General features: G+C 41.8%; 1 protein-coding gene across 2 annotated transcripts in view; it reads left to right on the top strand.

The window, feature by feature from the left end:
* Nucleotides 1-24,706, top strand: part of trappc9 (trafficking protein particle complex subunit 9) — a 169,787-nt gene that overhangs the window by 118,204 nt on the left and 26,877 nt on the right. For both annotated transcript variants that reach the window (XM_029442845.1, XM_029442844.1), the window contains one exon: nucleotides 639-729. In XM_029442845.1, the coding sequence (XP_029298705.1) occupies nucleotides 639-729 (91 nt within the window). The remainder of the gene's footprint in view (nucleotides 1-638; nucleotides 730-24,706) is intronic.

The following is a 24,706-nucleotide window of genomic DNA, read 5'->3' as shown; positions in this document are numbered from 1 at the left end:
AAACGTGACACACACACACAGTCAGGAACAAAACAACATATTATTATTCACATTATTAATATTAATAACTAGAATGCACATTTTCATGACTTTTAGTGATCAGGTCCTGCAGCTGTATCACTCGCCTATGCGGCTGCACACAAGTGAGAAGTTTGCTGCGTCTCCGTCTGCATCTTCTCGACCAATCAGAGTAATGATGTGCGTGCAGGGCCTTTCATTTCCATGCTTCCCATTGGTTGTCTGTATGTAAGCAGCCATGCAATGCATTCTGGTAACGCCGCATCGTGTTTGGAATGAGCGAGTGTCCCTTTGGATGCTCCTCGGTTGCCTAAAGTTTAGGACGAGTTTACTTTCTGCAAATCAGTTTCCACCTCTGGAAAGTAAAATGCAGAGCGATTCAGCAGCTGCATGACTCGTTTGTCGCCTAAAATGTTTTCTAGAAACACATTTGTGAAACTTTTCTTTCGGAGTACAAGACAAAGTTTCCAGATGAAGCTGCGATGTTCGTAATACAGGAGCAGACGACCCACGAGTGAAAGCGTTTGTCTCAGCAGCTTCAGCCATTTACAATCACAATATTTTTACACTGCTACTGTTTCTCATGTTGATTACTTGAAATGCACCTTAACTTTCCCCACCCGTCCCTGCGGCGCCGAGGAGAAGCCAGCGTGGAGGGAGTCCTGAACCAGCTGGTCCTGGAGCACCTGCAGCTGGCTCCTTTGCAGTGGGGTGAGTCTCTTACGTCTGCGTTGCTTTCTGTGCAATACGAAGTAAACGATTTCATCAAGGCTAAAAGTGACTGTTGTAGAACTTATCTCATCTTCCATTAAGAAAGAAAGATGAGCTTTTATCACAGTTATGTCACAGTTACGTGACATCTCTTCACCTGTCAGTTATTACATACATTGTATTTGCATTCATAACGACCTACAGGCTATTTTGGAGAAGTGTAAACAGCAGCTTGGGAAATATGTGAATCACTGAGGACGCTCAGCGTTTATACGAGCGTCCTTCGGTCACACCATCTGTGATCGTCCCCTGAAATCACTTTTGATTTACTGCGGCTGTTTGTTTTCTGAGATTCCCGTTCCCTCTTTGGGCTCTGCCAGCATTTTGATTAGTCAGCTGGGGCTGTCCTGCTTCTGCAAAGAGAACGCAATGTGCAAAATGAAGCGACACAGCAGATCAAGCATGGAGATGTAGGAAATCTGTTGACACAGAAACGTGGGGATCAAGGTAAACACTTCACTGAAGTGAATGTGCTGCGGATACTGGAGATACTTGCACCTCAAGAGGAACGCTGGTGAGCAGATGCTTGAGATAACGTCCCATCTTCAGACTGACATTCCTTCTGTTAAAGTACTTTTGCAGTTCCAGCCCAGGCCTTCGCAGGCTGATAATTAGCCTCAGCCCATTAGAATGCTTTTATCAGGTGCTATCACAGAGACTATCACAGGCTCAATTACAGGTGCGTGTAACAGTGTCATACACAGTGATGCGTCTCTGTACGCCTCACACTGACAGACAAACTGCAGGTTGATATGAAAATGAGTTTGTTACTTGCTGTGATGTTTTCCTCCCAAGCTTTGTGCTCTGTCTTCCATGTTCATGCTGGAGATTGAGTCTCTTCTGACACGTTTATTCCCCTTTGAAATGTTGGTTAGTCAGTCAGCTGTTTCTTCCACCTCTTGCCGCTCTGACGCAGGTTTGTACCTTTTCTTTCATTAGACTGTAGAACCTGCTGATCTCATGATGATTATATCCTCATCGTGATACACTTGAACATTTCTCTCCTGACAGTTTATTTAAACTCCTCCAGGAGGCGGATTTAGATTTATGTGTCACAAACTCTTCAAATAAACTCTTCAGTAAAAATGAATTCCTGCCGTTCCCCCCGAAGCTTCGTGCTGAACAGAGACCGCCGGTCCACGTTTCAAACACGTGGTTACATTTGAGAAGTTAAATAAAAGTAATTGGTTATGTTACGCAAGTTAACGACTCACTTTCCGCCCGTTGGGAGGCAGAGAAGGACCATATCACCTCATGTCTACGCTGATTACAAGCATTCAATCCTGGAACAGTCAAAGCGTCTGAAGACTTTAAAGAAAGAAAGATTTCATTTCTTTCTTAATAAAAAATGACAAACTAATGTGGAATGTATTACAGGTTATTACACGGCTACTACAATTGCTTAGTGCTTCATAATGATCTTTTTAGCGAATGTAAATTGGGTCTGTCATGGGTTACACCCCCGTCCCCCCCCCATGACAGTCGCAGCATTGTCGCATTATTCCATCAAAACACAGATGAGCTTGAGATTTTGAGTAACTGGGCAGTAACTACATGTTGACCTTTAAACTTTGTGGCGTGGCAGGAACATTCATGCCGACCTCCACGGAGATGAATAATGCGCTGCTACACTGCGTGCGTGTGTGTGCGTGTGCGTGTGTGTGTGTGTGTGTGTTCGGCTTAAAAGTCACACTTGTGAATCGTATCCACGAGCAGTGTGTGACATGCTGCCGTTCAGGGAGTGTTCCTACACTGCACAGCTCCGTCAACTAATCAAAGAAATGCTTCACCGGCACTCCAGCCGACGTCCAGCTGCTCGGTATACACGCCAGTTTCTCCAGGATCCCCATTGTGGCTCACATGTGCTCATTTAAAGAAATTGTAATTACTTCCGATCTCGCTCTCAATGTGAGTCCTTCAGCACGGGGCGTCCTCCTCCACTTGTAGTCTCAGAAGCATAACGTACACGTCATCTCGTGCCCTCTATCTGGATGGCCACTTGCTAAAGTTTCAGAAAAGAAAACTTTACTTTATAAAAACATTTTTCTTTATTGACTTCATGGCTGTTGACAGTATTTTCTTATTTCTGGAGACACACGAGGAGAAGTCCGAAATCAACTGTAAAAATAAAACAAGAATTTTGAACCTGCTTTATGCAACGTTCACATTTCTGTTCCGGAAATGAGCTCATATTTAACAAGAGAATGCCTTGTATACATATTTAAACATAACATTTCATAAAATGTGTAATACAGAAAAGCATTGTCTTAATATAAGTAATGAACTGCTGATATCTATTCGTTAAGAGTTTTACCCTTTTCACCCCTTAAAACAGATCCAGGGTTTTATGTTCATCAGTGAAGAACATTGAGGAGGAAATACTCACATATACAATGTTAATAGTGCATTTTAAAGGGCCCCTGACGATATATATTGTTGGTAAATCGGCTCATTAAATGCATCAGTATCAGACTGGATTTAAAGGTAAATATGAGACACATCGTGCACTTAAGCATTTAAAAGGAGCTGTACGGCTCCACCGTCACTTCCAGTCCTAAACATTAATTCCCTTTAATATACAGTCACCTAATGGCACAAAAAACATGTATTTATAGACACTGCCTGGAGCCTGAGTTACTGTACGAGAGACTCTGACGTCTTTGCATGGAGAAACAAACTCTCCATAGAAACCTATGAATATCTGATCACACAGGTTCCAGAAAAGGGAGAACATGGAAACGGCCAGAATCAAGTTGTGATTTGTTTGCAAGCTCATTATTATTATTGTTATTGGAGGCCATTAGTAAATGATTCTAGCTCTGGGCAGAACCAGTGGAGCTGCAACAACGTCAGGTCATGTATGTTGAAACTCGCCACATAATTACAGATTGATAATGCGAGTGTTTTTTTTAATTAGCGACACATTCTGTTGTTTCTGCTGAATTTCAATGGTGGGCTTCAGAGGATGGCTCTGATTCACTGAGTCGGCTAAAATGTAAAGCGGATTAATTTTATGTTTATATGGTTATGTTAAGCTTGTTTGGAAAAACAAACATATTTATTTTCTATCTCAGAGCATATATCTCAGACTTGTTCTCTTCACCTTCAGCGTTATTTTCTGCCTGTTTTTGTTTGATTCACGGAAACAATCCTTAAAAAAAAAGCTCCTTTTGTTTAATAAATATCATCAACTGTGTCGGCTCATTTGCAACATAATCAATTTATGGGCAGGTTTATAAGAGCGGGAAAGGAAATGTGTAAACGAGCCGTTATGCCTGAAACTCCTGTAATTGGCATAAATATAACTCTGGTCTGTTCTGTGTCCTTCCTCCTCAGTTTCTCTGCTCGTCATCGTCATTTAGTTTTCTGCTCCAGCAGTAAAAGTCCATCTGTCACAGATCCTGAAAAAGAAGTAAAGTGTTTACGTTGACCGTGGCTTTCAGAGCGCTGTTGAAAAGGGTAGACTGTTTTACAAACTAAATGTCAGCAGAGCAGCTTTGGAGATTCTGTTTTCGTTTTTGCAGAAGGTTGATGCCTGATTGGTTTAATTATCTGTGACAAAACTTTGTTGCACTCCCAAAAAACTACATCGTTAAAATCGGAGCGCTCCAATGTAAGAAGATTGATGAGTCTTTTTCCCACCTCCATCGTAAGACAGTGTTTAAATAGGACAGCTGGGGCCTCTTCGTATATGAGATATATTAATGCTGCGGGTCTTTTTCAAAAGAGCAACCTTCATGTCTGAAGATTAAACAAATGTGGAAGTGCCTTAAACTTCTCTTTTCTTCTAATTGATATCCAGCATTTTAATTTGAATTCTTCTTCTTTGCAAAAAGAAGTCTGATTGTATAGAAGTCTATGAGAAAATGACGCAACTTCTCATTTGACCTCAAACATTTCCCTAACGAGTTTATTGTCTCTTGTTAATTAAAGTCTTTTCAATGCAGCATGATGTTTGATTTATGAGCTACCTTCATGATTGACAGGTCGCTATCACGGCGTTGCCAGTTGTGGTTGGCTCCTCCTTGTCACTTTTGTTTGCAAAAAAAGATAGTGCCGGCCAAAACGGCACACTGTAGGTGATGTTTATGCTTGAAACATGTTTCGAATGTGGTATTAAGGCATTGTTGTTTTCATATTAAGTTTGACTTAGGATTCTGAATTCCCTCCGCAGCCGTTATCATTAGTTATTTTTGCAGCCTGGCATTATGGAAATAGCCACAGCGATTGTAGCCCCTCACCTGTCGATTTGATTCGAGGCAAAGTGCTGCACCTCGTGATGGGAGTCGCTATGTCGACTTAATGGAGCGTCGCTAAATAAACACTCACCTGGCCAATCAGACGAAGCTCTCTGAGGTCGCCGCCGTCACAGCAGGTTGTGATGCTGTGCTACAGGAGAGCACACGGTCTGTACCACACAGGAAGTGGCCTGACATTTTAATGATCTCCTCGGGGGAAATGATTTTTTTTAATATAGCAAACAAGAGTAGTTAACTGTAAGTAGGTGTGACTGTGAGTCAAAAGTAATTGTTCTGTACACATTATAAAATATATTGGAACAAATGAAAAAAGACCTTGAGAATATCGACATATAAAGAGAGAAATATGTGCAATATTTACATAAATGTTCAGTTACACGGACAATTGTTATGCTCATGAATATTTAAAAATAATATTAGGGGATCAATACAAAGCCGTATGAAGCACTCGTAACAAACTGCATTAATTAAAAGCCATATTTGAGCAGCCAGGCTTTGATTTTCAGTATTGCCTGCCTGTTGAGTGCTGTAACCAAGCAGTGAGATGGAAAACAGCGAGCCTGAATGCGGACTTTGCACCCATTCCCCACCCCCTCTCCCACCATCAGTCTGCCACCAGCAACCCATCTCAATGGAATACAAAAACCCATGAGTGGAAAGACAAATGTTTAGCCTGGGAGAGAGATGGAAAGAGAAGGGTGGGGGCCTTGCTGTTAAAGGCGTAGAGATAATTTAATAAGACGGTGAAGCTTGTGAACCGGATCACACCGTCCCCTTCTTTACTGCACACACACACACACACACACACACACACACACACACACACACACACACACACACACACACACACACACACACACACACAGGTGGACACTCGGAGCAGTCACTGCCGGCGGGACGCCTCTGGAATAAAATGCCTTTAAACTTTTTGTCAGGAGCCCAGTCGCCACGAAGGCTTCGGGTTTGACAAATGGTTGCTGCCAAACAGTCCAGATCCACCTAACACTGAAGTCCTGATGTGGGGATGATGATTAGAGCCGCTGACCTGAGAGAGGGGATGGGTCTGCCCCTGTGACTGGTAATATGTCAGGTCTACAGTATGAGCATACATCAGGCTCTGCTGCAGTGAGGGGGCCTGTGGGAGATGGAAGTAAGCCTTCCCTAAGCCTAACTTACTGTAGGATGACATCAGTCCAGCCTGTCACCAAGCTCTGAGGAAGGCAAACTCATCCGACGTCTATTTTCACACCCATGTTTTATTCTAGAGGCTCGTGATGCGTTACAGACAGAATTTCCATCATTTTTCGAATTCCAAGCGTTTCCAAGTGCACGACGGCAAACGTAAACGTAGATTTTCCCCCGAGTTTAAGAGTAGGAGCTACGACTGACTTCTGTTGTTCTTTTCTGATTAAGAGTCTGGACGAAGAACCCTAACCCACTAACATGAATCCAATAATATTACTAAACATAGAAGACACAAAAAGAGGAGAATACGTTCTTTGGGAGATTTGGGAGGAACTCCACCAATGTTTCAGCGCATGTTTCCAGGTGGAAGAAGTTGTCTGAAGCCTTTTGGTGCTGCAGATCTGATACATTTCCTCAAGTGATGTTAAGTACGGACTTAAGAACATGTTGAATGTTTCATTAACTCAACGTCCAAAGCCGACGTTCAGCGCGGATGGTGGAAGATAAGCATGCAGCGATTTTGCCTTTCATGTAGGAGGCTGTTAACATATGCAGGGGGGGGGGAAATCCGACCTAAAGGCTTGTTTGGTTCCATTTCCCCCAGTGCACAAACACGCACAGTACCACGTCGCTCCCCCACTTCACCGCCCACCAATTGGAGTGCAGATTTGCTGAAATTTGTGGCGAGTGCTGCCCATTTAGCTGACTGATGGGCGCTGGGAGGAGCACTGGGGTAGGTAGAAGCTGATTTATCTGCTTGTTTTTCAGCTCTGTCAGTCAGCCATCCTTAAGGTCTCCTATTAAAAGCAGTCGAAAGCCAGAGCGAGATGGGAGACGACACTCCCCTCACACGGTCTCCTGGGCCGGTGTGTGTGATTTACGGAGGCAGTGCTGACTCACTTTGGCTAAGACGGGAGTGTGGACGGAGACAGAGACACTCAAAGGGTTGATAAGTTCGTAATGATGAGGTAGCAGAAGCTCTTGAGGTGATTCTCCTGCTCAGGTAGCAGGCGAACTGTTTAGTTTTTCCAACTAATTAATGATTTGTACACATTGCGCCTGCGGGATTATCATAACACATATTCATCAATTATAGTTTTTTTAACCACATTAGGAGAACAAGCATGAAGGGATAATGTATTCGACTTCGGCTGGAGTCACCAGTCTTATCCTATCACTGTTATCTTTGATGTGGAAATGAGAGCAACGAGTACAGCGGCCCACTCTATGATTACGTCTAGGCCTTTTTATTCCTCCCCGGCCCTGTGCGGATCTAGAGTTAGCGCATTTAACAGGCTCGGAGCGTCTTGGGGCATTTATCACGGCTACAGAACAATCCGCGCTGTCAGTGCGTCAGTTTGGCTGAGCTGTGGAAATAAATCAAAACTCCTCCAGCCTGCCACAGCTAGCCCAGCACACACTCACCCATTCATTTAGACTGGTGGGATTGGAAAGAGAAGAGAACAAAGGGAACTCTGGGGTAGATGCTGTTACAGAAAATGCACAAATTAAAGTTGTGGAGATTAGATTGTGGAGAGATCTCAGCCTCTGTTTGTGATTAATATACAAAGAAAAGCATTACACCTTGTTGTGTATGCCAAACATGACTATCTCGTGCACTTTATACTTCATAACTTCTCATCTCCTTCATTTGTCTACTTTAATGTTTGTATTTATTTGTGGCATCAGTTTAGTTACTTTGGAACACACTTTTCTAAATGTATTTTCAGCCCGTTTCTCCTGTTCTACTTTTATCAAATGAAAGCACCTCCTTCATTGATTCCTTTAGAGGAAACGAGAGTATCCCCGGCGGCTGTCTTTTCAGCCATGAAAGACGGATTACCTGACATTTCTAAATGCAACCAAGTCCAGCCTCCAGGTTTCATTGTGAGAATTTCTCGAGCGCCGTGCCACACAGTTTCAAGTGTACAGAGACATTAGCAATGCCTTGTTATTATACGTGTCAACCCTCAACAGTGAGGAACACAAACGGATCACTGGACGTGTTCTGGACCCCTTTTTAGTGATCTGCAGTGGAAACCTGTTTATCAAGAGATTATGGAAAATGTTTTGACCTTTGCAGTGGATTTAATCTCATTATGATCGGAGAGCTTGGAAACAGCCTTAAAGATTTAGCCTTGTTTGACAGTAATAGCTTTACACATTATTAACAGAGCTTAAAAAGTGGGTTGATTAAGTTTAATCTTTCCAGTATATCAAGGACTAGTGGCTGTGCATTACTGGCCAATTTACCTCCCGTCATACTAGTGGTCAAAGATTTAGATCCTCGTAGAACGATACTTAATTCATTTTGAAACGAAATGTTGTGTTTGAGGCCTTTGCTATAGTTGGCAACTTGTAGCCATCTCTACCCTTGTAGAATGGCTTATATGAACACATTTTGTAGAATGATATGTAACTTCCAGTAAGTTGAAATGAAAGCTAGAACTCACATTTGAATTGTGGACAAATATGAAATGGAAAAAAACAATCTTTCAGTATACCTGAAGTGAAACCTTGTGGCCGTGTGAGCAGTGATTCACTGGCCTGTGACTGCTGACTGTATTTCAAACTGTCATTTCAGCAAGGACCTATTACAGTGACGTCGTTATATGCAAAGGACATCAGACAATCTATCTCCAACTTTAATGTTCCAGAGCTGCTTTTAACTGATGATTTAGTTCTAGGAAAGGCAATGCCCGAGTTCGAGTCCAACCCTCGTCCGATCTCTCTCTCTGTTTCCACTCTGTACTATAAACATACAAATAATCTTACAATCAATGCATGTAATGCAGTGGTGTACCTTTCAGCAGTATTTAGGACAGGAACACACTTGACTCTTGATCCTACGTGATCTGTTTAGCTAGTCCACAAACATTTGCTTGCCTGGACCTCTGCACAGCCTGCCAGTCTTTTTGACGCTGGTGGGATATGACGTAGCCCCTCAGAGGGAGAAGTCACTCCACTGCGCTCATCTGTCACTATCGATCCTCCTCAACGACGCTCTGGTGCCACAGACTCATAATCAGATATTTCCCCACATGAGTGGAGCAGCTCTTGTGTTGTTCCTACACTGTTTCTTCCAGTTTGTAGATGCTTTCACATCTGTTTAAGTCTCCCATAATGAATTTGAGGCAGGAAAGGAAAGAACATTCTGTGTTTGTTTCCATTTGGCCATCCATCATGAGGAATACATAACTGATTGGGATAGTATAGAATAGTTTCTCACAACAATCACAGGTCAGAACACTAGTTAGTGATATTCTCAGAAGAAACTCAACAGTCCTATTGTGTTGTATGATCAGATATTCTCCCATGGGTTGTTTTCGTTGCATTATTCCTTAGATGTTCTTTGCCCGTCATTGCTGAGCCATCCATCTTTATCCTTGCGGCTGCTCAGAAGATGAAGCAGGTGATCCATCATATTTTCCCCAGTAAGGGATGCACAGGTACAGCTGCCCGCTGACAGGCCTGTGTCAACCATGTGGGCAACTGACACTTTTTAGTCAAAGGGCTGATCCTGCTCACAGTACTGACAGGATTCTGAGTCTCACACACACACCATCCCTCGCTGTAGTAGGACACATACTGAGAACCACTGAGTGGACTCTGTAACCCTGTCATCCCCCTCTGGCCTGGAGTGTGAGCAACAGTAGTGTGTGCACAGGGCTTGCTGTTAAAATAATATGTGACGGGGATGATAGCATATTATGGGGAGACTTCGAGCTCCATTGAGCATCATTGCAGCATCCTAGTGTGCCTGAAAAGTACAGGAGATGTATTTTGGGAAACACTTGACGAAAATACACTGTCACATTGACTCTTTCTCCCTTTTCCCTGTCTCTTTACTTTTACTCTCTCTCCCTCACACACCCACATAGACAAAGTAATTTGATACTCGGTTTAAAACCTGCCATCATCACCACTCACGGTGGTGCTTGTTATTACTGGGGTCAGATGGAGTATGCTTGCTACGACCGGCATCGGGATAAGATAAAAGCTTTGCAGCACAGGAGATCAATTGATAGAAGCTGGCAGACTGCATAATTAATCAATCTGAACGATTATTATGAATGTTGCCTTTCCTCATAACATTGACTGCTATCATTAGCTATTGGCCTAATTGTCACTCATTAGCAGCTTTCATAGCTATCAGGAAGGGTGCATCACCGGATTAGCAATAGAATGATAATAAAATCAAAATGTCCTAGCAGGAAGCAGCTAAATTGATAGTCAAACAGCTAAACAACTTAACGTTCGATTCAAATTGAACTGACCCCATTAAAAACAACTAACCGAGGAAAAATATCCTGATTGCCAAATTCAAATCACATTTGAATCATAAGCCTTTATTAAAAAGAACATTAGTTTGTGAAAATCCTTGGTTTTTGCAACAGATTGGGTTTTAATGACCGCTTCATTAACATACTTTCTTCAAAGTAAATGTTAAAGTAGGGCCAAAAAATCCACTTATGAGAGAAACAGAATTGAAATGATCCATGTTTGAGTAGATGTTCTTTTCTAGGGGTTTGCATCTATCAATTGATATATTCAAGGTCTACGATCCATAACAAACACAATACAGAGAAGCCCGTGTTATACAATTTGAAATCTCCCTTTTAAACCTGCAAATGCATTTATGTTTTGTTCACTTGTGAGCAGCACAACAAGCCATTGCAACCCGGACATCTTCACCTCATACAGCTCCTGTGGCCAACGCCTTGGTAACAGAACAGTGTTGTTTGTTTTGGCCACCTAAGTCCAAAATCAAATCATCTTTTAGCTCTGTTTTGGTCTCTACCAATTCCTTAGAAAATATGTGTCTTTAGCTGCTGAATTATTCACTGTGTTCAGCGGCTCGTTGCTAATTTTGTGTGTTTGGTGCAGGGCAGATGGCGTACAGTGGTTGTATTGCATGAATAAATGAAATGGTAACCGAAACAGTGAAGAAGAGACGCAAAACCAAGAGGATGAGTTGGAAACTGCTAAAAAGAACATGCAGTTGAGTGGTTAAGGTCAGCTTTAATGTTGGTTCAGCCAAGAAAAGTAGTTCTACAACACCTATATTTCCCTTGTAAGTAATAAAAAACCCCTCATAACTTAAACCAGGAGGACCAGGAGGAGAAGAAAGGACGTCCTCTTGGTTGTCTGCACTTATTGTAAGTCTCTTTAATGTAATAACAATGTTCTGTATTAATCAGTGCAGAGCAGCCATACAGTATACATAGTATGTATTTGGAGCACCGTCTCCAAGAAACTAATGTCCCATAAACACAGGGATTATTAGCGTTGGACGTTTTAGCACAACACGTAATGTCATCACTCTGTCAGTGACCTTTAGGGTAGTCTGACCACACGAGCGCACACACCTCACACACCCATAACATGTTCTTAGTGGCGGATTCACTTTATGTCCTCCTTTCATCACACAGGGTTGGCCTTTTGTTCTCCTCTTTTGTCTGGACCTGCCATTGTTCTGCCCACCTGGAATTTAAAGACAATCATGGCGCGGCTAGTAATTAGCTCCAAGGATCCCACTTGCTGCTCTATTTTCAATGCTGGCTTTGTCTGGAACTCAGTCTTTTTTCTCCGACGCAGCTATCACGAGAGGATGCAACGACTGCTTGTAATAGGTGGCTGCTCTTTTCATGTTATGAAGATTTTTTTAATTCCGAGCTCTACATGGGATATTATGAAATGCAGCTCCCTGTACAATGAGCTGAACTAAACTTAACAATAGCAGTGATCAGACTCCTTGCTGTATGTGTCACTTTCTATTTATATTGTCTTAATGAAGCTAACACTACAATACCGTTTAAGAGTAAGAGCAGGTATAATATTTACCATATTCACCTTCTTACGTTAGCATGTTGCTGGTGGCTTTAGATGTGAAGTCAGGGGCTAATTAATTCATAGTTTTTTCTCTGAAGTCACTCTGAACTGTTTTCTAACTTTGTGTGTGTGTGTGTGTGTGTGTGTGTGTGTGTGTGTGTGTGTGTGTGTGTGTGTGTGTGTGTGTGTGTGTGTGTGTGTGTGTGGGGTAGCCCCATCCATATCTAAACACAGATATCTGCATATGTAGTCAAGATGTTGGTATTTGAATCATTCTGGTTTTGTTCTGTATTAATTATCACGTTTGTTAACGTTTGAGCAGGCGTAGGTTGCATGCAGGCGAACACACCGTGTGGAGAATGAAAGAGGAACACATTGGCCAATTTTTTACTTAAAGTTACAAGGCAGTTGCTGTCAGGCCGATCTGAACGAACCACACAGTCCTGATAATCAGATTATTAGTAGAGTCTTAAAATCCTCATAACTCCTGAGGATGGTTTGGAAAATGTTTCAGCCAATATACCCACAAAATGAAGGCTTTTAATATCGTTCGTTCCTCCTTGCCCTGCCTTAAAGTGCCAGAACAACATCTTTGTTCCGTTTTTTTTTGTTCAAGAGTGTTAGCGTTCCCTGGACTTGTGAAACTGATTTGGCCTTTGCGTTGGTTTTGTCAGATAATGTCCTCGGTCATGCATTTTCTGTGAAAGCTCTGACTTTCTGTGGCAGAAATGGAGACACAGACAGTTCTGCAAAGAGCTTTGAGCGCCTTTTCCAGAATGAATCTGGGTCTATTGTATTAATGTTTGAGTCCCAGAGCCGAGTCCCATACGCAACTTGTAAAGGAACTGATTGGGAGGAAAAGCCTCCTCAGCCAGAACCCGAGCACTGCTTTGTTAGTGGACCTTTTCGCTAATTATGGATTCGCCAAGCCACATTTTACATTCTCTAAAAAGTTTATTTCAGGAGTCACAAGAGAGGACTTTAACTTGCAACAAGACTCCAGTAGTGTCTTCACTTGAGATGTAAAACATTTATTGAAGAATTACAATTTGACGCTATATTTCCAAGGTCACACATGAAGATGTTCATCAGTCCTTCATTTGTTAAATTGCAAATCTTTCTATTAGTATTTGTTGGTAGTGGTGAAGGTTCATAGCGTGCACAGACCTTTCAGATTGTCTGTTGTGGAACATCTGTCTCACACAATGCACAGTGCTTTAAAGCCTTTTGTGTTCTTACTGTATTAAACCCAGTACACTTAGATATAAAGAGATTTAGTATTCGTTATAGAGGATGCATCATTGATGGACGCACGCTACCCTCAGAAGCCTTTTGTGAATCTCGCTCTTCTTTCATACTGTATCTTTTTTGGCAGATAGAATTCGAACATGATGCTGCTTTATTCCCTAAAGAGCTCTCACAAAAGGACACCTGAAACCTTGAATAAGTCCACTTTTCTTTCTGTCTCCAAAAGCAATTCCCCAGAAACAGGAGATATGAAATTGTAATTCTGTAGGAGACAAATGGTATGTGGCGCTGCTCTGAATTATAAATGAAAGCAGAATGGCCTTAGTTCTGCCTTCTTGCCTGAGCATGATTAGGACAGTCTGGCGTGAGCAGGACACGGTCGCATAACAGGTGGACACACACACACACACACACACACACACTCACACACACACACAGATACTCAATCTGTGAGTCCAACAGACTCAGCTCATTTACAGTTAGACTGATATATTCAAAAGCAGCACCATCCAGAAATGATAATTGCTCGTGTTTTCTTCTGCTGAAATGGAATTAATACCGTTTTTATTCACGATTTCATCAAACTACACTGCTCGAATAGGACTTAACCTGAATTAATTAATTAGATTCATATTTGAGAGAATCCGTGTGGCCAGTGAATCGAGTTCCATTGTGTTGGACAAAGAAGAAGAATGTGAGGAATAACAAATGATATCTCTGCTTCTGCTCCATTGATTTTGATCAAATACAGTATGGTTAAGAGAAATGTGTGGTTGTGGTAGAGTCGGGGGGGTTAGCTAACAACTTAGTATGAGGGAAAGTTAATTCCACAAGGTGTCCTGAATTACAACCGTCCACTACCCAAACTCCAACACTCTTATTTCCACCTCGCTTCATAAACTTCCTGCATTGGCACCAAACATCAACTGTGAGCTGTGTACTCGGTGTCTTTTCCTTGGAAAGGATGAGTTCAAAGGTACTGCACATTAGCACACGTCAATGAGTATACAGATGAATTACAATAACAAGGTAAAGTAGAAGAGCCCGCAGAGTGCTCAAGACATCCGTCATGGCTGTTTTCCATAAGTGAACAATAATGCGTAGTATATCCGCCCCGGGTTTCGTATCTACTCCAAAATGTAATGGGTTCTTCATTGGCCCGTGCTTCACCCTCCCCCCAAGTTTCATCAAAACTAGGCCAGTTTGTTTCCCGTAATCCTGCTGACAAGCAAACCAAGAAACCGCAAACATAACGTCCTTGGTGGAGGTAATAAAAAATGCGTTGGCTTCTCAAAAGGCCATATTGGTCAATCCCAAGAGTATAATGGAGGCTTCTACAAGTGTGTACTTCATTTACATGTAGCCACTTGTGGCAGATCGGGTAAATACCGAATGTTGGAAAAGCGTTCTTGACGGATTGCTACATGAATGCATCTCAAGCCTCTTCCAAGGGTAGCCCAACACCTGACGCTGAAGAGGGTGTTGCAGGGGCAGAATTCATGGAAGAGGAGATCAAATATGTTGCTTAGTGCAAATACAAGTTTATACATTGGATATCTATTTTTACGTAGATATTTGAAAAAGTATAAATGAGGCCATAAGCCTTTTCTAATAGCGTCAGCCAAGGAACAGAACATTTGTGGGTCTACAGCATGGCTCCCAGTCAGTAAGCTGTGGATGCTGGGTGCTGCAGGGAGAGAGGGTCTCTCTCTGACAAACCATGACACAGCAGCACGGCCAGTTGGCTGCTCCGTGCTCAGCAGACTGCAGGATGTCCTGGTCTGCTGTGTTTCGCTGCCCTAAGGTCAGTGCGAGCCTGACGCTGACAGCGTGCTGGGCCATCTTCAGCGCTGCCAACTGAGCCCACCAGAGCGCTGACGGTGCTGCTAGTGTGCGTGTAAGGGACTCTGCTTATGACTCATACATGGGCCAATAAACTGGGGATGTAAAAAAAGGATTTGTTTTAACCTAATTAGTGATTAGTGAACTGGAAAGGAAGAAACTTCCTATTTTAACTATTTTACAAATAGTACATACGCTGATAGTAAACGCCTAAGAAGCACATCTTAGAAACTCTTCAGGGGTGTGTGTGTGTGTGTGTGTGTGAGAGAGAGTTAAAACCAGTACTCTGTTGTAAATGTGACTCTGCTGCCTGTGCATGCATGAGGGCTCCCCTCTTTAGTGAGCTGGTCAGTGAAAGGCATTTTAATGTCATCCTGACCTGTGTGGCTGTTTACAGGATGCCCTCTACCCATCTGCCAGTCTGGATTAGTCTCCACGTTCACTGCACATTGGAGATGAGAGGCACTCGTCCTTATGCTACTTTGGAGAGAGACGCGCTGGAAACATGCCGCACCAAGGTACATGCACGTTAGGTTACTGAGAAAGTGAAGGAAATCAGGTGGTTTAAAAGCAACTTGTTTTTACCGCAAAAACAGTCAAATGGTGCCAAACTTGCATTTAATCTGCTCCGGCTTTCTAGCAGTCAGACTCGATGCATTCGCTGGCATCTATACCGTATCCTGCAATGCTTGATACTTTGTGTATTCAAGCCAAAAGCCATAAAACTTAGACAAAACCATACAACACCCCGCTGTAACATCAGTGTTCGATGGATTGGTTGGATCCATCACACTCGCAGGACGGTTAAATCACCCTGAAGTTGTCGCTCAATGGAGTCATTGCGTTATACAGTACTCCTGCTTAATGCAACACTTAAGTTTTAATGACACGTTATATTTAGTTGGAACCATATTTTACCAATTTGCATATTTTAGCAGCAACAGCTGTGGAATCTCCCGACTTCCTCGGGGCTTGCCTAAAGCATATGTCTCATGTGAAGTTAAAGATGGAGTCATGAAATTACACTGCGTCCTCAGTTACTCACACCACATTTCCTGGCATGCATTAAAAATGTAGCAGTGGGTAGAGGTCTGTTACTACTTATATTGCCTTTAGTTGTGTGTATAGCCCCCAGTGAAGACAACAAGAAATGCAGCATCACTGCGAGTTGGTGTAGAAACGTATTTCCACAGTAGTTGAGTCAGTGTTGTATCAGAGGTGCGGTTACATCTGCTCTCTGAAAGAGGTTTATCTCTGAGATCAAAGTAGGATTTAATTCCTCACTTAACACCCAAGATACTGGCAGGCTTAAGCGATACAACTGTTCTTGCCAGTGCACATTTAGCTTTATTCATTAGTCTTACTCGCGGCACAGAATCTAATCCACAGTATCGTATTTCCGTTCTCCAAGTGGTTACCTGTTTTTCTGTATTAAGGCCTTTAATCGTGCATTTCCTTGTTAACACTTGTGTGTTAGCTTTGTGTGATTGAGAAGAAATACGGCAAATGATATTTTGCAGTTACGGACTAACAAACACGGATCACACAAGAAGAGAAACTATCTTTAGCATGAGCTGAATTTAAAAAAGAGCTTTAACCAGCGTGATGCCTCGGGTCGCCTCATCACTCTTAATCACTGCCATTTCTTTCAACATGGAAGCTGCGGTAGTAGTCGCTAGGAGCAGTTAACATAACATTTTTAATTAAGTTTTTAAATCGTTATATTTATATATGTAGCTAGCTATTCAGCGAGATATGAAGGAAGAGGATATCACTATGATGCGTTCCCATAAAGCTCTGATTTGTTGATTGTTTCCCCTACTAGCTGAAATAGACGTCAACGAGCACAAACAATCAGAGGTCTGGAACCAGGAACCAAAAGACTCCAAAATGGAGGAAGTAATTGTAGCTTTTAGCTGTGTTGCATCATTCCAGTTATATTTAACTTATTGTGTTGAGATAAAAACTGCAAAAGAGCAATGGTGTGAATGTATTGTCCTATTAGAGACGGAGCTAACAGGTTTTCTCATTTACTGCTTTACTTTGGCTTTCTAGCATTTTGTCTTTAGCTGGTAGGGCAGTCGGGTCATCTGAATGAGAGCCACAAGACTCAACCATACAAGATATGTGCTGATCGGACAACCAAAACAATGTGCTAAAAGCTATAATCTTCAACTACTTAACCAGCTAAGCGTACTGTAGTTGTAACTAACACATTCATCAGTTTTTTGCCAACCACGGCATTAAAGACATGTGACTGTGCACACGGGCAGGTACACAAACACTCTTATCTCCATGCGTGTACACAAGGACAAGTTCTCCACGCCTAATGGAATTTGACAGGTCCTCTAAGATCTGCTTAAGAATTATGCAGATCTCTTTAGCAGTCCTGATGGATTCGGTGTATGGCTCTGCAGGGAATATTAAGAACACTTGTGTTGTGTGGATTAGCATGCCATGCATGAATCAAATGCTAATGTTTGCAAGCTAATGAGTCCCACTGAAATGTCCCCGATGAGTCACATGTGGTCTGCAACTGATCGTCTTTAAGTGATTTAAATATAACCCCCTATGTGCAATGTTGCATTTAATCTTATCAACAAAGCATATTTAATAATTTATATAAATGATGTTTCATGTGATTTTATGCTTCTTGAGTTACTTATGGGTCGCTTCTCATGGATTAGTTTGCACAAGTTCCTCGGAGCCCGGCAACAGTATTGTTTGTTTAAAGGTATGCTGAGATGTAACCTAGCTGATTTTCTTGCTGTGCATTTTAAATATCAGATGGAATTATTCACCCATTTTTTGAGAGTGCTTGGGAAAAACACATGAATAATGCAACAGCACTCAGTGGCTGTGGTGGGCCTTAATGAGATTTTTGGGTAAGATTGTGCTTACTGAGTCATCTTAGGGTGAGAAGGGAGTCACGGAGGGAAAGAGGGAAGGTGAACCAGAGAGAAGGGTTTCAGGTTTGTGCCCCAAGTCTTTTACTTCTAATTCAAGTTGTGGCCGGGGCTAAATGTAAATATGGTGCCACAGAAGCAGGGGACTGGGGCTGAAGCATGGGCCGCCTGGTATTATTCCACTTATACAGAGTGTCCTCTCAAAAACTGAACGCTATACCAGTGCCATACTAATGCTGCTGGAAGGATGCATAAAAACTATCAGAGTAGAGTTTTAATTTACTGATGTTCTTATAGGTATTTAATCTCTATAAAGAGATGCCTGCACATAAATTCAGAATCTGTAGGCGACGGTGCAAGATCTTGGTATGAAAGCGTTTCCTTTTGTAGTCAGAGTATTATTGACCGATCACGTTTGAGCGGGCTTTGGTTGCATGCAGGTAAACAATCACATCGGCCGAAATTAAATCTTAGAACTCATCTGCTGTCTTCTGACGATCGCTTAGCTTTTATCGGACTATGAACAATGACCCGCACACAGAAGAGGAAGTCTTTGATATCCACTGGCTACACCGGACCCCCGAAACATTCTCCCCAGAGGCTAAATCGTCGTCAGACTGATATCCGAATGGTTCCAAGATGGATTGTTATTCAACACAGTATCACGTAACTTCCAGATCTTCCAGATCACGTAACAATATTATAGGTTTATGTTATGGCCGCCTGCCTTTTGCTTCTGAGAAACCAAGTTCAACTGAAATAAAATAAAAACAACGACCTCTGCTTATTAGATGGCACACTGAAGCCTTTAGTACAGGATATTACAATAATCTCTAATTATACAGCATCGGAGCATAAATTATATGTAATGTCATACAAAGTGCAGATTACAATAATAAACTGGGCATTTCACTGTAAATACTAACAGTTTGATGTAAGTCTTAGTTAGCAGCGCAGCTCTGCATGTTATCAGACTATGAACACACTACCGCCTGCTTCTCCACTGTTGAATACCATCGACCCATCACCTTAGCTATTCCATAGGGTGGGAGAGGGAGACCTTTTCACCTACAAACACTGCGGTTATGTAACAAGCAGTAACGAGTGCTGCGGGAATGTTGAGCGCTGATAAAGTGACTCACAGCTGCCTGCCAGAAATATCGTTTTCTCTTCACATCGCTTCAAGAGGTGGCTTGCCAACACAAGGTGGAGGCCCATATCTTTTGCTAATTAAGCCCTGTTGCATTTATGCAAGAGCTCCCGCAATAAAGTAAACTGGCTGTTGCAGGGAAGGAGTAGTTATAATCCAAGGGAAATGTTTGGAAGGGCTCATGCTGTGACTACATACCAAAACGGTTGCTTCAACTCCAGCCGTAAAGAAAGTTAATCAATTAAAATAGTGTACATTACATACGTTTCCTCAGAATATTGCCATGAAGGGAAAACTATTTTAGATTCCATCTGATGTTTTTTTTTTGGAAATGTTCAGAACTGGCAGGCAACAAAAGGTGCAAAGTTTAAAAATCACAATCTTAAACCAACATCTTCTCATACAGCTTATATGTAGGTTTCAGATGTCCACACCAGCCTTCACACAATATATTACAGACTCTGCAATGATACTTTTAAGAAGTTAAGTGGCATCAGAAGGATCTTTACATGCTGCACATATTGATGCCTGGCTCTTTACTTTTCTTCATGTTTAGGTGTAATTAAAAACAAGTCTGTTCCACCCATCACTCTGGGCCATCTCAAGCATCCACACACAAATGTTGGGTGGCATGCTATCAATGCTCCAGGTTTTCATTGATTTAACAGGCCTTGGCTGCTTTTTCTCATTCCAGAAATATTACGCAGAAGCTCTTTCCTCAAATCCATCCTCGATCTTGTTAGGTTTTCTTTTTCTTGACATCTTCATTCATTCTTTCATTTATTTTACTGGCATTGTAGAACATGTTGAGTATAGGGTGTGTGTTTTTTCTGCCAGACAGTCATTCAGTTTATCTTTTAAGTAAACATATAATCCAGGCTGTGCCTGGTTAGTTCCTGGATTCATTCCTGGATCTTAAGCCCTCAAGACAGAAGGGTGATGTCATTCTTTGTTGATATAAATAAATCATATTTAAATGAAAAGTGGATTAGAAATGTTTTTATTTTTTAATGAAAATGTTGACTGCTTTACTGCAGTACAAACAAAGTGGTTAGTCTTGTAGGTTGATCACAGTGTGCCCTCTGTTGACTGTTTAAAAAGCAATGAGAAGCTGAAGAGTGTTTTACTTTAGATCGCAATGCAAGCCTGTGAGTGCACGAGCACCAGTAAGAGATGTCATGCGATGAAGCTTCTTATGTCGCAGGGGACTCGTGAACATCACCTCTTAGCACTGTTTTTTTGCGCAGCTTTATCCAGTAATGTATCCTCTTTTTGTATCCAGTATTTCTTAGAGACAGGCTCCAAGATTCAGGTTGTTATGAGACTGAAGCCATGGGAAATATGTACTCTTTACTGCAAATATCTTTGTTTATGGCTGCAGATATACGTGTTTGCTTGCTTGCTTTTATGTCATGATTGTAATGGAGGTAAGTGAGAAAAGTGACATAACCTGCACTGTTCTACTGTGACGGCACTCGAGGTTCTGCAGGGAGGCCAGCTCGGCGACAGGAGTGAGAATATGGCCGCAGGATTATTTTTTACCATGTAGAGAGCCTATGAATCACCGTGGCCAGGTTTATACACTAAGTCACACCCGGGCTTTTCCTGCCTCACAGAGCCAAAGGTGTTACCTCAACCTAACCCACTGAACCTTCATGTATTACTTTCATAGGAAAATAAATTCAAACGTGTGCTAAACAGAGGTACACGCACCTACTGTCCGGCTGACTGTGAATGAAGGAAGCACCAGCTATAATTTAGATAATGTTATAGCTCTGTACTTGTAAATAACATGCACTCATTGGTAATTGAACAATGAATAGTTCAATGACGATGGGTTCTGTGATTGGTTTTAGTTGCCAATTCTAAGTGATATATTATTGCTGACTATTGGCATGTTGCTTCTGTTTTACTGGCTGGTGGCACTTATAAACGGTATGTCACTTGTGTTCATACCGTGTCATATACCCGTGGCATGACACTCTTGTTTTAGTGTCATATGCCAGTTGTTGGCGGTATGCCACTTTAACAAGTGGAACAGTTTTTCTGCCGGCATATAGCTAACAGTTTTACAGAGTAGCTGCCAGTCGCACACAAGTGGCATGCTGTTTTTATGTGCCATATGCCAGTACATAGAATATAACACTAAGAATTGTCATATGTAGCCAAACCAATAATGGGAAGCCATCAGCGACTTTTTAATATCTGTGTGACTGACTGTGAGCCACATCTTGTTTGCAATGTGAACTGGGTTTTTAATGACCAGCACTAATTAGCTCATGCTATATTCTGTCTTTTTACCTAACGCCACCCTCGAGTAACTCCACTGTTGCAATCATAATTACATGGTCATGTTTTTGCACAAGCAGCTTAATATTTCATAATATTCACGGCAAGGAAGCCATCATGACATTTTCCAGGCAGAAAAAACCCAGTTGTAGTCTTGTAGGACCTAATTATGAAAGTGTAAGGATACAGGGGACATGGTACACAGATACGTTTTAGAGGTTGAAGACTGAAATGATAAATGAAAATGTTAACTGACGCAGTGTGCGCAATCCGAAAGCGTCATTCTGACATAAGCAGCTTTGCCTTCGGGGACCTTGCTGAGCAGTAAACATATTAGTCTTGTAAGACAATTTAAAGTAGTATTTGTTAATATACCAGACTCTGTGGCGGTAAAGTCTATGACATTTAGGAGGCTCAGTGATGATGGATTATTACTCAGAATAGACTTCACTCCAGCAAATGTGGTAAGAGTAAAGATATGGCCAACAAAAAGAAATGCACAGCAAAACAAATATGTATTTGATGTTTTATGTATTGTTTTCTCGCCAATTTCTTTGAGCAATGTAGGCGTGACAAGCGGGTGCCTGGGAGCAGATGAACGACTGAATCACCGTCATCTGCTCTGTTGATGAAATAGGAGGAAAAACATAGTGTTGAGATACTGTATCATTCAGTGGGATTATAGTGTATAATATGCAATCATGATAAAATATTCAAAGGTAAGGTTTACTAGCTTTGTTCGATTCTTCAGCTGTATCCCATGTCCTTTCAGTAAAGTGCTAGCATGTATGTTGGGGAAGGTGATACCCTTTGCTTTGTTTAAAGATGGTGTCAGATGTGACGGCCATCTTTGATGGTGGTCTGCTCGTTCACTGAATCCTGGTCCAGGACTTTGGTCCGGTGTTCACAGAAGGCTGATGTTGTCCGTGTTCATTCAGTCTCTTTTCCAGGGTCGTCGATTCTCTGATGTTGTTTTCACCACAGCTGCTGCATGTGGGTGTACAAGTATTTATCTTAGGGTCAGATGTGGTCAAGTGGCTTGTAAGTGAACATTGAGTTCAGAATAATTTAGTGTTCCGAAGATCGAGAACACTGATCTTTCTTCTCATTTTCTATTGGGGCATTAGGAGACTTTAGGGTGAACCTGTATCTCAAGTACAATAGTGTAGTTACGCTTTTCAAGCATTATTTCCCGGTAGCCATGGCCAAAGCCAAATTGGACATGTTTTAGACCTCTGTATACATCTCTGTAGTTTCAAGCTGCTCTACTACGAAGACACTGTGATACTGAAACACACAAGGATGGATGCTTCTGGATTGTCCTTACTGTGTTGTGGTTGCCCTGTTCACTCCAATGTAAAGATGTGTTTAGATGTGTAGAAATTGGAAATCTCTGAAGCAAACTGGTTAATTTACAGCCCTTCATAGTGCAAACAGACCAACAATCGTTAGTCAACAAGGACAAAGACATCCGTCAAACACATTCCATTTCAGTCAACCTACAACTGATTTCAAACCTATTAGGTAATGGATCCAAGGGTGGGAGTTGCTATTAGATTTAGATTTATTGTCCCAGGGGATCTTTGTTTGCACAGCTCGTACACATCAGATACACACACAGATATACACGTAGCAAAACAGCAACACACATAGCAACTGAACATACAGATATAGCAAATGTCCAAATGCCACAGTTCATTCACTATCATCACATCAGGAGCAACACAACACGTCAAATGTTCGTCTTGAAGTTACAAAGATAAAGTACAAAAAGGTACTGCATCAATCAAGTGTAATCAATTAGTGGAAACATGACATTCACTTCTTCATGTAGGCCACGACCGCTAGGAGAGGGTGAGATCTTTAATGACCCTGCAGAGCCATGGTTAGCCTGTGCATAATCTCTATACATAGATTCTGCATTCATATGAAGAAGGCTTTGATATCAGAAGTGTTGTGATTTCCGTTTGTAGTCCGAACAGTGTTGACCAATCACATTTGAGCGTGCTTTGGTTAAACAGTCTGTATGGAGAGCAAAAGATGGGCGACACATTGGCAGAAATGCAATCTGGGAGCCTATCAACTGTTGCCTGACAATCATTCATCTTTTTATCATCTTAGTTTGCTTGTAAACTGGCAACAATCCAGTCGTGCACATCATCTCTCAACTCCAACTAAATTCTCGCGTTTCAAGTCGCTGATCCGACTGTAATCAATTGGCCGGCGCTCGGAAAAGGAACTCTTGCACCAGATATCTGCTGACCACAGCAGAACCCCGTAATATTGCCTCTTGCACCAAGAGACTTATCTTTGTCGGACCGATAGCAGACGGGCTCTGAGATTGGCCTGTGCATAATGTCGAGCAATATCATAACCTATGTGTTGTGTGCGTATTGCAGTTCTGTGTTCACATATGTGAATCTTTGAAGCTCTTTTAGTTTGTCCAACATTAAACAGACCACAGGGACAGCACATACACAACATTCACTGCTGAAGGACGTCATAATGCAGAATGTTTTGGTCTGATGAGGTTAAACATTGTACTGTGGCCATGGCTGAAAACACCTGTAGGTTGATTCGACAGTGTTTGGAGGTGTCTCTCAGCTCCACACTGCTGGAATATGTGCAGAGGACCCTCTTTTTCCATTTCCACATTCCTGTTTTTGGTAATGAAGTTGCTGATTGAAATGTTAATATAACCGATAGGAAGTCAAGGTTATTGATTTAGCCCCGAGTCTCATAAGTCTTGTGTATGTGTACAACAACACTCTCTATCCTTATACCCTTGGAAAATAAATACGAATGTAAATTGATAGAAAAATGGAGAATTGTCTTATGAAAGTTTGTTTGGGTGCTTAGGAAAGTTTGGTATTGCATAAATTATGAAAAGACACTTTTCTCCACACCATGACGTCATTGTTAGTCTGCAGTAATGTCGTAGTCCAGCTGTGTTGGCGAACATTTGATCAGTTTAGCTGAAGAAAGCAAGTAAGTGTTTTCCCAAAATGTTGCACTCTTCCTTTTAGATCCTTCACTGCCACAAACTGTGGTTGTAAACAAATGTAATTGGGACAAAGTGTCACAGAACAGTTGTTGTTGTAAGCTAACCACACCTGCACTAATATACCTTTTGTGCAAGGTCTGTGAAACTTCACACAAAGGCAGCTCTGACTACCTCCAAACGCTTTGTTGATTTGTTGATCTAC

Source organism: Cottoperca gobio, chromosome 11 (genome assembly GCF_900634415.1).
Source record: "Cottoperca gobio chromosome 11, fCotGob3.1, whole genome shotgun sequence".
Taxonomy (NCBI): domain Eukaryota; kingdom Metazoa; phylum Chordata; class Actinopteri; order Perciformes; family Bovichtidae; genus Cottoperca; species Cottoperca gobio.
This window is presented reverse-complemented; position numbering and strand designations above follow the sequence as displayed.